We start from the raw sequence: 18,477 nt of genomic DNA on the forward strand, positions 1-18,477 counted from the left end.
TGTAAACTAACAACTTCGCCAATTAGGCATTTGAGAACAACACGATCTCAACATTTAAATTCAAACACACTAACAGAGTGAGGTTCACTACACTTTGGAAGTACTTCATTGGCTATAAAGATCTTTAAGGTGCCGGAAGGTCACAAAAAGTGCTATAAATGAGGAGGGCCGGAGTATTTCCTTTTACTTACCTTCAGGTAATGTTTGACTCCTATACTCTTCATTTTCCTAGCAAATGAACTGACGTCCTCAATGCAGCTATTGGGATGATACTGAAGTATTGCAGTTCCAATCGTCCAAATGGCCTGACATTGAAACAGTGCCATTTCAATATTGTTTTAAGTGTTCTCATCAAAATACATTTTTAAAACTTAGAAATAATCATGTTGATACTTTAGCAAATTCTATACTGAAAAATATTCATTGCAAAATGTTTTGAATACATAGAAATTGTAATTGAAATGATAGAGATAGGATAAAGCAGGGATCTGAAATTATAAGTGATCATTCAGGGAATACACTTTCCTTAACATTTGCTCAACTTTCATTTTTTATTTAAGTGACTTTGGCACTGTATTAATGAGCATGCAACATACACTTATATAATAATGTTGGGTCTGCAGCTAGAAATATTGAATCAAGTACATACCTCCATGAATAATACTGAACTTCAAGATTACAACATTTTCAAATATTGTTAATATTATAAATACAAAAACAGAGCGAGCTACAGTCTGTGGACTAAGTTCTAGTGCTAGATGCTTAATGTTGTTTGTTAAATGCAAATATTAATAATGTGTACAAGAATAGATCTCACATGACATTGCCCACATGGGGTCTATATCATGAGCTACCAAATCCTAATGCACCCTCTTCCTCTTTCACTGTCTCCCCAATTAATTCCACTCAGGAACTACATAACGACGTAAACTAAATGCACAAAAGGGACTCTGCTTGAAACCACTTACTAAGAGAAAGAGCAAATCATACAGTGAGAATAAAGCCAAACCAGCTAATTCAGGAATTAACAATATTGCAAGCCCATTGAGAGAGTGCTGCAATGTTTACTCAAGCAGCATTATCAACATGGGAAACTGATAATGAAGCAACAGCTTTTCATTTACAATTAACTGAATTATCAATTATCACCAACAGATCGATATTCACATTAGCATGGAGGAGATTTGCACATTCGGGATAAAATAAATGGATGGGGTTGTGTTACTGGCCTAATAATTCAGACGATGCATGTTCAAATCGCAACATTTGAATTGTTTTTTTTAAAAACAAAGAAAACTAAAAAGTGGATTAATACAAGTGACCACAAACTTGTTAGACTGTCAATAACAATCCAACTGAATCTCTAACAGTTTTGGGAAGTAACTGTATATCCTTGCCTGGCCAGCAACAGCCTTAGACCAGCGTCCTATCTGCCCAATGTAGCTGCCCAACATTCATATTGTCAAGAATGCCCAGTACCAATACCTTTCCAGGTCCAGGCCAAAGATACTCAAATTTGGGGCATGATTTCAGATGAGTGGAGAATGTTGAGCTACAATGATATTCCACAAATGTCCTTTACCTTACTAGCAGAAGCCTGTTTTCTGGTGGTATTGTCTTCTAAGATCTGGAAGAAGCTTGTCATCAGTTCGGCAGCAGTCTGCCACTGGTGATGAAGCATGGCTTTCTCAATGCGACTCAGACAAGTTTGGACTGTCCGTCGGAAACCAGTTTGCTTTGCATCTTTGATATCTGCACATCACAAGCGTGGTCATGAAAATAATTGCACTGCCAGTCATTGAACATGCACATAACTGATCAAAGATATGTAGTCACCCAGTCCTCCAAAATTACTGCCAGGATCACACGCACAAAGGAATACAGAAATAACAGGATAAGACTGATCAATGTGTCACTGGAAAAACTATGGAGGGAGAGCTTCAAATTTGTGGGAGTCGCTCTGGCAGAGACAGCCCCTACACAAATCAGGCGATTTGCACCTGAACAGAACTAAGTTCCTTGAGAGGGATTTCACCAGTAATTGGGAATGCTTTAACCTAATTCTGCAGGGTGGAAGACAGACAGAAACTTCTCGTGAAGAGGGCACAGATTTTAAAAAAAAGTGATTTGTCAGAGATGTAAGTGCAAGGCGAAAAGACACATTTTCACACAGTGCTCAACAGGACATGGAATGCGGTTCCAGGCAGTGTGATGGAGTCCCAGTGAAAGTTGCCACAGTCCCAAAGGACCACAGGCTGCTCTCTCTCATTGAAGGAGATGGGTGGTGGCAAGTTTAATGGAGAGATCACATAGCCTTTGGCAAGGATAAGGTAGAGGTGGTGGTGGTGAAGGTTCATTTAGAACATAGAAATAGAACATAGAAAAATACAGCGCAGTACAGGCTCTTTGGCCCTCGATGTTGCGCCAATCCAAGCCCACCTAACCTACACTAGCCCACTATCATCCAAATGCCTATCCAATGCCCGTTTAAATGCCCACAAAGAGGGAGAGTCCACCACTGCAACTGGCAGGGCATTCCATGAACTCACAACTCGCTGAGTAAAGAATCTACCCCTAGCATCTGTCCTATATCTACCACCCCTTAATTTAAAGCTATGCCCCCTCGTAATAGCTGACTCCATACATGGAAAAAGGTTCTCATGGTCAACCCTATCTAAACCCCTAATCATCTCGTACACCTCTACCAAGTCACCCCAAAACCTTTGGGGCTGTTTTTTTATTCATTCACAGGATGAAGGCTAGGCTAGTATTTATTGCCCATACCCAGTTGTCCAGAGGGCAATTAGGAGTCAACTATATTGCTGTGGGTCTGGAGTCACATATAGGCCAGACCAGGTAAGCGTGGCAGCTTTCTCCCTGTAGGAGATGAGTGAATTGGATGGGTCTTTCCGACAATCAACAATGGATTCATGGTCATCATTAGACTCATAATTCCAGATATTTATTGGATTCGAATTTCACCAGCTGCCATGGCAGGATTTCAACCTGGGTTCCCACAACATTGCTTGGGACTCTGGATTAACAGCGTCAATACCACAAGACCATTGGCTAACACCTTCATAAAGGGGAGGCAATTACTTAAAGAGTCAGTTAGCTCAGTTCGCTGGACGGCTAGTTTGCAATGCTGAGCAAGGCTTAAAGTGCGAGTTTATTTCCCGGACTGGCTGGGGTCACTCTGAAGATCTCCTTTTCAATTTTTCCCCTCACCCGGGTAGCAGTGACCCTCAGGTTAAACAACCGCCAGTCATTCCCCTAAATGAGACAGCAACCCTAACGTCCTCTGGGACATAGAGACTTTATCTTAGCTTAAACAGAAAACAATGTTCAGGGTTGTTGGGAAAGGCTGGAGTGTGGCACTAAACCATGACACTCATTTGGAGAGCTAGTACAGATGCAATGGACTGAATGGCTGCCTTCTGTGCCATAACCATTTTCTGTTCTATAAAAACCAATGAGCTTATTAAGGCAGGGTTATTCAATACATGGAAAGCTGAGATAGACAGATTTCTAACCATTAAGTGAGTCAAGGGTTATGAGGTAGGAAGGGAGATTTGAGGATTATCATGGAGTGGACTTGATAGGCTAAGAGGCCTATTTTCTTCCCACATCTTATGGTCTTATAGTATTTTCTAATGTCACTATATACAGGCTCAGAACTTAAAATGAATTAATAAGCTGAACAGAAATGGCTTACTGAAGTATCCGTACTTTGGAACTGAAGTATACTCCTAGGCAGGTGTAAACAGATTTCTGGCCGTGAACTGCTCGCCTGAACAGGCCCATCGTCAGTTGAGTTATCTCTTTCTGCTATTAGCTCAGCAATCCCATCATCCATCTTCAGCTCACCATTAATGTGAAATTAAGCCTGAAAAGTAGAAATAATCTTTAAAAGAAAGAGCCAACATCTGGTTTACTCCAGGTGCCAAACTCGAATAAGGGAAAGAATAAAAGGTCAAAGGTGACAAATCAATGGCTGAAGAGACGGGCATGATTTGGAGATCTCCAGTGTTGGAGAGAACTGGACAAAGTTAAAAAAATCACACAATGCCTGGTTATAGTCCAGCAGGTTTATTTGGAAGTACTAGCATTCAGAGTGCTGCTCCTTCATCAGCTGGTTAACTTTACAACCACCTAAAGAAGCAGTGCTCTGAAAGTTAGTGCTCCCAAATAAACCTGTTGCACTATAACCAGGCGTTGTGTGATTTTTAACTTTGAAGAGGCGGTGTAATGTTCAAGGATTCAGGTTTTGTGGATCATTGGGATTTCAAATGGGACAAAAAGACTTGTTCAAAAGGATGAGTTTCACCCGTACTGGAAAGGAACCAATATCCTAGCGGGAAGAATTGCTAATTCTATGAAAAGAGACTGTGTACTATTAGAGAAAGGGGGTGGAGGGACCCTAAGTAGCAGAGGAAATAGAAAGATAGATGAGAATATTTTTTCAGTCTGAAAAGGACAAGTTAATTAGAAAAGACAGGTAACACCAACTCACAGAATGAAGAATTAAACTGCATTTATTCAATACAAGGGCTGTTACAGATAGGGCTGATGAACTTAGGGCATGTTTAGGAATATGGGATTGGGACATCATAACTATTACAGAAACTTGGCTGAGGCTGGACAGGACTGGAAGCTCAATGTTCCAGGTTTTATGTGCTAAAGGAGGGATAGACAAAGAGGCAAAAGGGGATGGGGGGGGGGAAGGGGGTAGCATTTTTGATAAAGGAAAACATTACTGCTATAACCAAGAAGATACTTCTGAAAGACTGTCCAGTCAAAATAACTACAAATAAAAAAGGTATTGTACAATAAACCCCCACCCTTCAGTAGTCAGAGGGAATTTGAGGAACAAATATGCAGAGAGATCTCAGATACATGTGAATAAAAAGGCTGTAATAGTAGTTGATTTTAATTTTCCAAACATTAACTGGGACTACCATAATTGAGACAGTGAGGTCTGCAGGTGCTGGAGATTAGAGTTGAGAGTGTGCTGCTGGGAAAGCACAGCAGGTCAGGCAGCGTCTGAGGAACAAGAAAATCGAAGTTTCAGGCCGGAGTCCTTCATCAGGAATGCTTCCTGATGAAGGGTTCTAGCCCAAAACATCAATTTTCCTGCTCCTCAGATGCTGCCTGACCTGCTGTGCTTTTCCAGCAACACATCTCAACTGGGACTACCATAGTGTTCAAGGCTTGGATGAAGAACTTGTTAAATATGCTCAAGAAAATTTCTTTAACAATATGCAAATGTTTCTATCAGAGAAGGCGCAAACCTTGACCTTCTCTTGGGTAATAAAACAGGGCAAGTAACTGAAGTGGCGGTACGAGAAACACTTTGATTGAGTGATCATAAATTTATTTGTTTTAAATAGTTAATGGAAAAGGATAAGCCTTTTATAAAAATTCAAGTTTTTAATTGGAGTAAGGGAAATTTTAATGGTATGAGACAAGAACTTTCAGAAATTGATTGGAGTAGACTGTTCACAGGTAAAGGGACATCTGAAAAGGGGAATGCTTTCAAAAGTGTGATAACAAGAGTTCAAAGTCATTACATTCCTGTTAGAGTAAAAAATAAGGCTGGTAGGATGAGAGAACAATGGATGAATAAAGATATTGAGATTCTAGTTAAGAACAAAAAAGAATTATGTTAAGATATAAACAACTGGGTTCAAATGAATCTCTTGAACAGTATAAAGTGTGTAGGGGCATTCTTAAGAGGGAATATAGGAAGACAAAGACAAGATATGAGATGGCCTTGGCAAATAGTGTTAAGGATAATCCAAAGAGACTCCACAACTACATTAAGAGCAAGACAGCAACTAGGGAGATTACGGCTCCTTAAAGTTCATAGAGACTGTCTTAGTGTTGAACCTCAGGAGTTGGGAAAGATATTAATTGAATATTTCACACTATTTCCTTCTCCACAGTAAAAACTAGAGGCTAGGTAATGCAGGGAAATAAATGCTAATGTTTTAAAGACAGTTCACATTACAGAAAAGAAAGTGCTGGAGGTATTAGAAAATATAAAGGTAGATAAATCTCATGGATCAGATCTAGTGTATCCTGGGACTTTGTGGGAAGTTAGGGAGGAGGTTGCAGGGCCCCTTATAGAAATATTTGTATCATTCAAGGTTTGTATAAATATTTGTGGCTTGGGTGCTGGTTTTTGTGGGTATATTCGCCAAGCTGAGAAGTTGATTTGGGAAGGGCTGCCCCAATAAATTGCAGAAAATACAGTACAGCAGCGCTTCACAGGAGGCTCCAAAGCACTGAAGATGTCCCCCAGACATTGGATGAAAAGTCTGCAAATCAACTTCCCAGCTCGGCAAACATACCCACAACAAACACAAGTGAGGTGCCAAATGATTAGATCAGATTACCTACAGTGTGGAAACAGGAAACAGGCCCTTCGGCCCAACCAGTCCACAATGACCCTCCGAAGAGTAACCTACCCAGACCCACTTCCCTCTGACTCATGCACGTAGCAGTATTAGCAATTTACCATGGCCATTTCACCTAATCTGCACATCTTTGGACTGTGGGAGGAAGCTGGAGCACCTGGAGGAAACGCACGCAGACACCGGGGGAGTGGGGGGGGAGAAATCGGGCAAAATCCACACAGACAGTTGCCTGGAGCTGGAATCGAACCTGGGACCCAATAAGCCCACAGTGGATTGGAGAGAGGCTAATGTTGTGTCTTGGATTAAGAAGGGATGGATGGAGAAGCATGGAATTGTAGACCTGTGAGTCTGACTTCAGTGGTAGGAAAGTTGTTGGAAGTGATTCTGAACGATAGGAATTATATGCACCTGGAGAGGAAAGGAATGGGATAGTCAGCATGGTTTTGTGCGAGGGAAATCATATCTCACAAACTAGATTGAGTTTTCTAAGGAAGTAGTCAAGAAGATTGATGAGGGCAGTGCAGTAGATGCTGCTTATTTGGACTTTAGTGAGCCAATTAGATATAAAATGGGCTTATTGACAGGAAACAGTGATGGTGGACAGTTGTTTTTCACACTGGATACCTGTGGCCTACAGTGTTTCATGGGGATTGGTGCTACTTCCACTGTTGTTTGTCATTTATATAAATGATTTAAATGAGAATAGAGGACATTGTTTGTAAATTTGCAGATAACACCTAAATTGCTGGTATAGAAGACAGTGAAAAACGTTATTGAAGAATGCAAATGGATTTTGGTCAATTGGGCAAAAGGGCTGAAGAATGGTAATGGAATTTAATTTGGATAAATGGGAGGTATTATATTTTGGTAAAAACAAATGAAGGCAAGACTTATACAATTAATAGTAGGTCTTTGTTTGGTGTTGCACAACACAGACACCTAAGGGCTCAGGTACATAATTCTTTGAAGTTTGCATCAAATATATATGGGCACCCGCATGGGCCCCAGATATGCCTGCCTCTTCGTCGGATATGTGGAACAGTCCATCTTCCGCAGCTACACTGGCACCACTCCCCATCTTTTCCTCCGCTACATCGATGACTGTATCGGCGCTGCCTCTGCTCCCACGAGGAGGTTGAACAATCCATCCACCTTACCAACACCTTCCACCCCGACCTCAAATTTACTTGGACCGTCTCAGACTCCTCCCTCCCCTTCCTAGACCTCTCCATTTCTATCTGAGGTGACCGAATCAACACGGACATTTACTATAAACCGACTGACTCCCACAGCTACCTAAACTACACCTCCTCCCACCCTGCCCCCTGTAAAAACGCCATCCCATATTCCCAATTCTTTCGTCTCTGCCGCATCTGCTCCCAGGAGGACCTGTTCCAACACCGAACAACCCAGATGACCTCCTTCTTCAAAGACCACAATTTCCCCCCAGACATGATCAACGATGCCCTCCACTACATCTCCTCCACTTCCCGCTCCTCCACCCTTGAGCCCCGCCCCTCCAATCGCCCCAGGACAGAACCCCACTGGTCCTCACCTACCACCCCACCAACCTCCATATACAACGTATCATTCGTTGTCATTTCCGCAATCTCCAAACGGACCCCACCACCAGGGATATATTTCCCTCCCCACCCCTATCAGCATTCCGAAAAGACCACTCCCTCCGCGACTCCATCGTCAGGTCCACACCCCCCACCAACCCAATCTCCACTCCCGGCACCTTTCCCTGCAACCGCAAGAAATGCAAAACTTGCGCCCATACCTCCCCCCTTACTTCCCTCCAAGGCCCCAAGGGATCCTTCCATATCTGCCACAAATTCACCTGCACCTCCACACACATCATTTACTGCATCCGCTGCACCCGATGTAGCCTCCTCTATATTGGGGAGACAAGCCGCCTACTTGCGGAACGTTTCAGAGAACACCTCTGGGACACCCGCACCAACCAACCCAACCACCTCGTGGCTCAACACTTCAACTCCCACTCCCACTCCACCAAGGACATGCAGGTCCTTGGACTCCTCCATCGCCAGACCATCGCAACACGACGGCTGGAGGAAGAGCCCCTCATCTTCCGCCTAGGAACCCTCCAACCCCAAGGGATGAACTCAGATTTCTCCAGTTTCCTCATTTCCCCTCCCCCCACCTTGTCTCAGTTCCAACCCTCGAACTCAGCACCACCTTCCTAACTTGCAATCTTCTTCCTGACCTCTCGCCACCCCACCCCCCCCCCCACTCCGGCCCATCACCATTACCTTAAGCTCCTTCCACCTATCACATTTCCAACACCCCTCCCCTAAGTCCCTCCTCCCTACCTTTTATCTTAGCCTGCTTGGCACACTTTCTTCATTCCTGAAGAAGGGCTCATGCCCGAAACGTCGATTCTCCTGCTCCTTGGATGCTGCCTGACCTGCTGCGCTTTTCCAGCAACACATTTCCAGCTCTGATCTCCAGCATCTGCAGTCCTCACTTTCTCCATCAAATATGGATAGGGTGGTTAAGAAGGAGTTTAGCACACTTGCCTTTGCTACTCAGACCTTTGAGTACAAAAGTTGGGATGTTATGTTGAGGTTGTACGGGATGTTGGTGGGGCCTCTATTGGAATACCGTGACTAGTTTTGGTAGCCTTGCTTTAGGAAGGATATTATTAAGTTGGAGGGTTCAGAAGAGGATGTTGCTGGGAACGGAGGATTTCAGTAATAAGCAGAGTCTAGGACTCTTTTCACTGGAGCTTAACAGGTTGAGAAGTGACCCTATAGAGTTTTATAAAATCAAGAGGGGTATAGATAAGGTGAATGGCAGATGTCTTTTCTCTAGGATAGGGGATTTCCCGTCAAGGAGGCATATTTTTAAGGTGACAGGAGAAAGATTTTAAAAAGGACATGTTTTTTTTTAAAAAGCGTGGTTCGTGAGTGGAATGAGCGTCCGGAGGAAGTGGTGGATGCAGATACAGTTACAATGTTTAAAAGACATTTAGATATGTACACAAATAAGAAATGTTTGGAGGGATATCGGCCAGGAGCAGACTGGTTGGAAATGTTTAATTTAGGATTATGGTCGGTATGGAGTGTTTGGACCGAAAGGTCAGTTTCCATGCTTTATGATTCCATGACTTACTTGAAGTCTCAAAGTAGTAATCATCAAAAGGCCAGAATCCGAGTTTTAACTTTTCCTGGATTTAGACTTAAAACAAATTTCGTTCTCACAAGAAGCAAAATACAGACTTAAGTAACGATTTTGGAAGGAACATTAAACTGCTTATAACTGTTTCCAAAGTCTACTTCAGTAGCTGGATCTTCAGGCTTCCTCGACAATGGATCTCTGTTTATCAAACTGCCCAGGCCACATGTAAAGCAGACACTGATCCTATCGCGCTGTGGATTGAGAAGTGCATCTCATGTCCAATGGAAAGCAACACAGCAGAATAGCACAACTACAATTAAAGGGTGAAGTAGTAGGATTATGATACAAACCACACTTTCAGACCCATCAGATCTTCTGTTCAATGTATTCCTGCAGCAAAAAGCACATTTATCCACAGAGAGGGGATTCCCTTCTTGAACAGTTTACTGTTGGTTACACTTGTGTGAACCTGTAACAACTGCATAATGAGACAAAGCTAGTTCTTATACCTATTTATGGCAGTCTTTCAGAAACCCATTGCTGCTTAATCTCACTTTAGTCGTTGGTTGCTTCTCCTAAAACAAAAACCTAGCCTGTTCCTTTTAAACAAGCATATCAACTTTTGCAACTGGCAAAAATCCTGTGTGCAGAAATACTTAATTTCCCTGTGCTTTCTCATTCTCAAAATGCTGTTTCAGTTTACTTTATTGATTGAAGTACCTTATGTAATCATGTGGAAGTTCAATTTAAGGGGATTCTTTTCAAAGGACAGAGATCGAGTCTCTTTAATTGGCTCTTAATGATTTTTCATTGCTTCTAGGATCAGAGTGTACACTGTGTCTAGACTGGCCCCATTTATATCACAACAACTACATTTCTCAGAGATGAGAAAGAAATGTAGATTGATGAAAATCATGAAGAAACAAGAGCAAATGCACAAAGACAAATTTCACAAAATTTGATTAAAATCCATTAAAATAAAAAAGGAATAATGTTTTGCAGTCGCATTTGAAATGCATCAAACATGAATAGATTGAAGTTTCGTAACTGGATTTACTGAATTAACTTTTTCAAGAAAGTACAAAAGCTCCATCTGGTGGTGAAGAATAGACACTGACAGAACATCACAGCAAAAGCTTCAAAGTCAAGAAACAAACTAAAAACACGCTCATTTCAAACTGTGATACTGGATACTTTGGGCCCTAATTAACAACTTAAGCAAATAACTCATCATTTTGACACATTTCCCTTCTTTGTGTCTTAACTAACAAGTTGTAAGTAGTATCGAAATTGCAATCGAGTTTTTAAGAGTCATAGAGATGTACAGCATGGGAACAGACCCTTAGGTCCAACACATCCATGCTGACCAGACATCCTGAATTAATCTAATCCCATTCGCCAGGATTTGGTGCATACGCCTCTCAAACCCTTCTTATTCATATACCCATCCAGATGCCTTTTAAATGTTGTAATTGGTACAATCTCCACTACTTCCTCAAGCAACTCATTCCATACACGCATCACCCTCTGCATGAAACGTTGCCCCTTATGTCCTTTTTATATCTTTCCCCTCTCACCCTGAACCTACACTCACTAGTTCTGGACTCCCCCATCCCAGAGAAAAGACCTTGTCTATTAACTCTATCTATGCCCCTCATGATTTTGTTCAGCAACACTCCCCAGGACTTTAGCATTAAGTGCATAAATCCTGCCCGAATTTGCCTTTCCAAAATGCAAAACCTCACATTTATCTCAATTAAACTCCATCTGCCACTCCTCAGCCCATTGGTTCAACTGATCAAGATCCTGCTGCATTCTGACGTAATCATCTTCGCTGTCAACTACACCTCCAATTTTGGTGATAACTACAAACTTACAAACTATACCTCCTATGCTCACATCCAAATCATTTGTATAAATGACAAAAAGTAATGGACCAAGCACTGATCCTTCTGATACACCAGTAGTCACAGGCCTCCAGTTTGAAAGGCACCCCTTCATCTCCGTTCTCTGTCTTCCATGTTCTCCCTATATTCTGTGAGATCTAACCTTGCTCACCAGTCTCCCATGGGGAACCTTGTCGAAAGCCTTATTGAAGTCCCCCGCTCTGCCCTCATCAATCCTCTTTGTTACTTCTTAAAAAAATTCAAATCAAGTTCATGAGACATGATTTCCCACGCACAAAGACATGCTGACTATCCCTCATCAGTCCTTGTCTTTCCAAATACATGGACATCCCGTCCTTCAGGATTCCCTCCAACAACTTTCCCAACACCGATATCAGGCTCACTGGTCTAGAGTTCCCTGGCTTTTAAATATTGGTATCACATTAGCCAACCTCCAGTCATCCGGCACCTCACCTGTGACTATCGATGACACAAATATCTCAGCAAGGGGCCCAGCAATCACTTCTCTAGCTGCCCACAGAGTTCTCGGGTACACCTGATCAGATCCTGGAGATTTATCAATATTTTGCATTTCAAGGCATCCAGCACCACCTCTTCTGTAATGTGGACATCTTTCAAGATGTCACCAACTATTTTCCCACATTCTATATTTTCCATGCCCTTTTCCACAGTAAACATTATTGCAAAATATACATTTAGTAAACCCCCCCTATCTCCTGCAGCTCCACACATACGCTGTCTTGCTGATTTTTAAGGGGCCCTATTCGCTTCCTAGTTACCCTTTTGTCCTGAACGTAGTTATAAAAACCCTTTGGAGTCTCCTTAACCCTATTTGCCAAAGCTATCTATCTCATGTTGCCGTTTTGCCCTCCTTTATTCCCTCTTAACTATACTCCTCCTGCCTTTATACTCTAAGGATTCACTCGATCTATCCTGTCTATACCTGACACATGCTTCCTTCTTTTTCTTAGTCAAAACCTCAATTTCTTTAGTCATCCAGCATTCCCTATACCTACCAGCCTTTCCTTTCACCTTAACAGGAACATACTGTCTCTAGACTCTTGGTTATCTCATTTCCCATTTTCCAGCCGTCCCATTACCTGCGAACACCTGACCCCAATCAACTTTTGAAAGTTCTTGCCTAATACTATCAAGATTAGCCTTCCTCCAAATTTAGAACTTCAAATTTTAGATCCGGTCTATCCTTTTCCAACTTTTAAATTTTCCAAATTTTAAAACTAACAGAATTCTGGTCGCTGGCCTCAAAGTGCTCCCCCACTGACACCTCAGTCACCTACCCTGCATTAATTCAGAAGCTGAGGTATTTCAGTAACATTACCCTCTCGTTCTACTACACTATAACGAGTAAAGACCCAACTTATACAACCTACCTTCTTATGATAAGCCCTTCATCCCCGAATGAGTCCAGGGTCCTTTATTTGTTCGTAATATGGCAAATCAATGGTAGCGCACTCCAACGTTTGGATCTCCACTTTCACAAAGTTGGAAGGGTTATGCTACCTCACTGAGAGTGGGATTAGAACCTTGAATCCAGAAATCCCACCTTCCAAGCCCTGCACTCATTATTTCTGTCAACAGGGAATCGTATGCCTGGGTGTGTGTTGCCCATTCACAGGTCACAGAGACTGCAGCACACTTAAAAGGTAAAGCTGCATGGCTCACAAGCAATTTTCATCACCCTAATTTCTGAAACAGGACTCATAGGTGTGAGACACTGGAAGAAGTGGTCTGAACATATTGCAGCTCTTTGAAAGGATGTTGCTGGGCCTGGAGGGTTTGAGCTATAGGGAGGCGCTGAATAGGCTAGGGTTTTTTTTCACCCTGGAGTGTCAGAGGCTGAAGATGACCCCTACAGAGTTTTATAAAATCATGAGGGGCAGATATAGGGTGAATAGCCAAGGTCTTCTTCCTAGCATAGGGGGTGTCCAAAAATTTAAGTTGAGGTGGGTGGGCAGGGAAGATTTAAAAAGGACTTGAGGGGTAACCTTTTCACCTAGAGGGCAGTGCATGTATGGAACAAGTTACCAGAGGAAATGGTGGCGATGGGTACAAACTTAAAGGCATCTGGATGGGTGCATCAATAGGAAGGGCTTCGACAGTTAAAAGCCAACTGCTGGCAAATAGGACTAGGTGTGATTGTAATGTCTGGTCGGCACAGACACGTTGGACCGCAGGGCCTGTTTCCCTGCTGTATGACTCTATGAGGAGTTCAGATATCCTGTTGGTAAGGTGCAGGTATCCCTGTGGGATTACTACCGTATAAATTAGCGTGGAAAAGGAGCATTAAATATGTATTTGTTGTCAATCATATACATCCTCTGCCTTTTAAATTTTGAAAAATTCCCAGTGATTCTTGTTTGAAAAAAATTTTTGCAATTTCAATGGATATTTGTTGACATAAGCCTGAGTTCTATTGTTATCAGATCACTCTGAAGAAAAATTATTGGACTCAAACATTGTTCCAATGTGCACAGCTGCTGCCAGGATTGAGTCAATCAAGTTTCTCCAGCACTTTGTATTGAAGGGAGTTCAGTAATGGCATCTTCCACCTATCACCACAGTGGGGGATGGTAAATTCACAGCTTGATGGACAGCTCCAAAGGTACCAGCTATATTTTCAGAAGGACCGTGAAATGCAATGGTTTGTTCTGTAATGGATTAAGCACGAATAGATTTAAATCATGAATGAGTTTTTAACAAATTAATGTTACTTACCATAGGGAATTTTACATTAGATGTGCTGAATTTATTTTATTTCATCTCACCATTGTTTCTGAAATCTGCTGATGCTGGAAGTGTTGACAGAGTGAGTAAGTCAAAGGCTGCCAGTTGAATGGTCCCAGATTGGCATTAAGTTGGCATGGAGGATGTGTGTGCACATAGATGTGTGGGGATAGGGGATGCAGTGATAGGAGCTAGAAGGCCCATTTTTAATGTAACTGCATAAAACTGTCACTCATGTTCTTTTTAAATCTTCTCACCTCAAAAATATGCCCCTGCTTTTGAACTCTCCCACCCTAGGGAAAATACCCTGTCATTCACCTTATCTACACCGCGTTTGATTTGATAAACCTCAATAAGGTCACCCCTCAACACGCCAGGGAAACAAGTCCCAACCTTTCCTGTCTATTTTTGTATCCCAAACCCTCCACTGTCAGCAACATCCTGGTCGATCTTTTTTGAACCTTCTCCAACTTAATAATATCTTTCCCATAACAGGGCAACCAGAAGAATTGGACATAGTAGTCCAGAAGAGGCCTCACCTCCTGTGCATGTTGAACATAAGCTCCCTACTTTTCAATTCTGCCCCTCTAGAAATGAAGTCTAGTGCTTGACGAGTGACTTTATTGCCCTGTTTGTTTGCAGCAGTACACTTAGGGTTTGGCATGTTTCTACTCCGAGAGCTCTTTACTTCCCTACTCACCCAGACCTACTTTTCAAATAATAAGTGGACTCTGCTACCAACAACTAAATCTAGCATACAGGTGCAAAGAGAATCGAAAAAAGGACATGATGTTATTGGTCTACAGAGCCTTGGTCAGGATCCACCTGGTTTTAGCTATCAAGTGGGGGTTGGTTAGTTCAGTTGGCTAGACAGCTATTTAGAGTGCAGCATGATGCCAACAGCACAGGTTCAATTACTGCAGTGGCTCAGGTTCTCACGCTCTCTCCTTCTCAACCCCTCCCCTTGCCTATGGTTTAGCGACCCTTAGTTTAAACCATCACCAGTCATCCCTCTAACAGACAATAGCCTGGTCCAGTAAAAACTGCAATGACTTTATCTTTACACTAGTCTTAACAAGTTTACCTCACAGACGGACCAGAATTTTAACTAGGGTTTGAAGCATTAAACAAACAATAATTGAATAAAGTCACTGTTGGAGTGTGGAAGCTTTAAAAGAACCGAGGAATTCAACAGGTTAAAAGATTACATGTCTGTTTTTATTGATAATTACTTTCAGTCAGCCATATCATTACAAAATCTGATCAGACATTCCAGAAGAAAAAAACAAAATCATCTGGTACAGTATTATAAAAAGATAACTAAAACAAAATAGAAACCGCAGCAAACATTTACAGGAGACAGAAACCCCAAGGCAAATGTAATGCCTCACTGAGTAAAACCCTTGGATATCAAGCCCAGACTGTTCCCAGAGTCATCATAAAAGTTATAAGTTTTATCAAAGTCCCCAATTTATGCCTTATAGGCTCAGATTAGGTTTCTGCACTTAACAAAAACTATTTATTATAAATAGACTGCTTCAGCAATATAAACAAATATGAACTTCCTGCACATAATTCTACCAGCTAAACTTCTAACACACAAAACAAAGAGGGTTATGGGTAGGGTGAAGAAAACTTGGGAAACAGTTCAAAGCTTCAGTCCCCAGGATTTGATGCAGTGTTAACTTTGTTTCCAAACTCCTTTAGTTCTCTGATTTTTCCTTCACGTTCTTCTACTTTGCATGAGACACAGAGTCACTGGTTCACAAATTATAATGTCTCTGACTTATTGGTGCAATGCAACAGCTTACAAGACAATCAGCTTTATTTAGCTTCAGGTATCATCATAGGAGGAGACAGATTTTCTTGCTCAGAGGCAGCTCGTGACCTACAACACTCACTTAGTATCAGAGATGAATGGCAATAGTGCAAATGAGTGGAGTTGAGATATATGAGGAAGTACACGGATGAATAAATTGGAGGTGGAGAAAACCTGGAAGATTACAGAGTGTAAACAAACGCAATATCCTGTTGTGTGTTTGCATCAAATGGTTTTTTAGTGTTGAAAATAATAGGCAAAGGCATATCAATCCCTTTCCAAAACTATTTGTTTTCCAGGCAATAAGAAACAAAATATTAAACTTTACGACTGAATATCATCCATGACTTTTTCGCTATTTTGGTTTTAATTTATTTTTAACAAGAGAACGCATCAAAATCACAAAGTCTGCAAAAGCTAAACAAATACCGAGTTTTTTTTTAAAGAACTCCCAATTAAGATCTCCACGCACCTTCTGATCTCTTATCCGCTCCTCGGGTTCATCTAGTCATAATACCGAAAGATTTTCCTCCCTAGTGACCAAATGTTTAGGACAGTCTGCTCCACATCAATTACCTACCTAACTCTCCAAACTCAGGATTCGACTCCCAATCCACACCACGTTGCATTTCCCGGGCAACATTCCACTCCCCAGCACAACGTTCTACTCCCAGTGAAAAGATACATTTACTTCCCTCGTGCTGACAGTCTCAAACTCCTTCCGGGGTCATGTCGAACGTTGCTGTACTTTCTCTTAAAGCGACTACGTGGTTTGGGGATTATTAATTTTTCCTGTTGATTATATGGATATTGACTGGAAATGTTTATTCCATGATCTGGAATAAAGTTTCCAAAAAACAACTGCGGATTTTGGTCAAATGCAATTACACCTACTGCATAGTCACAGCTTTCACGTGTTTAACGTTGACATTTATCGTCTTGTGTTGCGTTTCGTTCAAATAAACATAACGGTTACTTATAGTGAGATGTATTTTTTAAGTGGAATTACTTGAACTTGTAGGAATAAGCCCATGTTATTTTCAGGGGTAAAATGCCTCGTGTGAATTTTACATAAAATTAATCAGACTTGGTAGGTAGAGACATAATAGACTCCTTACACAACTATTTACTTTCCAGACAGTAAGAAACAAAATACTGAGCTGAATGATTGATGTAATCCAATCGGCAGGTCTGACAACATTTTAGAGGAAGAAAGATCCTCTCGACCTGATGAGCATTTCCATGAGTTTTCACAGCGCTTTTCAGATTTCCAACATCCTCAGTGCTCTGCTTTTGTTTGAGTGGTAGGTCATGCAGATATGTTGGTATGTCATATATTTTAATGCCTAGGAGAAAGTGAGGACTTCAGGTACTGGAGATCAGAGTCGAAAAGTGGAGCAATGGAAAAGCACAGCATCAAGGAGCAGGAGAGTCGACGTTTCGGGCTGAAGGGCTTATGCCCTAAACGTCGACTCTCCTGCACCTCGGATGCTGCTTGACCTGCTGTGCTTTTCCAGCGCCACACTTTTCGAATTACATTTTAATGCACTTTGTGGAATTTCTTGCCTTAGTGATATACCAGACTTAAATAAATGCAGAGGACTGCACATGCTGCAAGTCTGAAAAGTACCGTAAAACGTCATAGAAATACTCTAAAATGTTGCCAGACCCGCTGAGTTCCATTAGGAGAAAGTGAGGACGGCAGATGCTGGAGATCAGATTCGAATGTGTGGTGCTGGAAAAGCACAGCCGGTCAGGCAGCATCCGACGAGCAGGAGAATTAATGTTTTGGGCATAAGCCCTTCATCAGGAATGAGCTGATGATGTAAGAGTTTATACCCGAAACATCGATTCCCGTATTCCTTGGATGTTGCCTAAGCAGCTATGCTTTTCCAGCACCACACTCTTGCCACTGAGTTCCATGCTTTCTTTTTATGGCTTCTGGGCATGTTTTTATGATGCATCTGCTCATAATCACCAAGCCACATCTCTGTCTGCCAGCTTCCCTTTCTTTGAGTCTCAGTTCTTCCAATTTTTTTCACTTAAAATCTTCCTTCTTTAACCTCACACCACTTTTCACTGAGGTATGAGAGTCTAGATTGGAGTGGTGCTGGAAAAGCACAGCAGGTCAGGCAGCACCCGAGGAGCAAGAAAATCGACGTTTCGGGCTAAAGCCCTTTGTCAGGAATGAAGGCAGGGAGCCTCCACAATGGAGAGAATAAATGGGAGGGGGGGTGGGGCTGGAGAGAAGGTAGCAATTGGAGGTGGGGATGAAGATGATAGGTCAGAGAGGAGGATGGTGGAAGGTAGCAAAGAGTACAATAGGAGGATGGGCGTGGGGATGAAGGCTATAGGTCAGAGGGGAGGGTGGATCGGATTGGTGGGAAGGGGGATTGGCAAGTAGGACAGGTCATGAGGGCGGTGCTGAGCTGGAAGGTTGGAA

General features: G+C 42.1%; 1 protein-coding gene across 3 annotated transcripts in view; it reads right to left on the bottom strand.

Annotated features, from left to right (window-relative positions):
• The window catches only part of taf1a (TATA box binding protein (TBP)-associated factor, RNA polymerase I, A), a 38,176-nt gene extending 21,432 nt beyond the window's left edge, over positions 1 to 16,744 (bottom strand). Inside the window, exons 1-4 of one of the 3 annotated variants that reach the window (XM_060830921.1) lie at positions 16,615 to 16,744; positions 3,730 to 3,886; positions 1,583 to 1,752; positions 192 to 305 (exon numbers count right to left, since the gene is read on the bottom strand). In XM_060830921.1, coding sequence (XP_060686904.1) covers positions 192 to 305; positions 1,583 to 1,752; positions 3,730 to 3,856 — 411 coding nt within the window. In that variant the 5' untranslated portion in view covers positions 3,857 to 3,886; positions 16,615 to 16,744. The other 2 variants (XM_060830922.1, XM_060830923.1) reach the window with 2 other exon arrangements.
• Between the last annotated feature and the right edge of the window lie 1,733 nt (positions 16,745 to 18,477).

The sequence above is a fragment of the Hemiscyllium ocellatum genome, chromosome 10 (assembly GCF_020745735.1).
Source record: "Hemiscyllium ocellatum isolate sHemOce1 chromosome 10, sHemOce1.pat.X.cur, whole genome shotgun sequence".
Classification (NCBI taxonomy): domain Eukaryota; kingdom Metazoa; phylum Chordata; class Chondrichthyes; order Orectolobiformes; family Hemiscylliidae; genus Hemiscyllium; species Hemiscyllium ocellatum.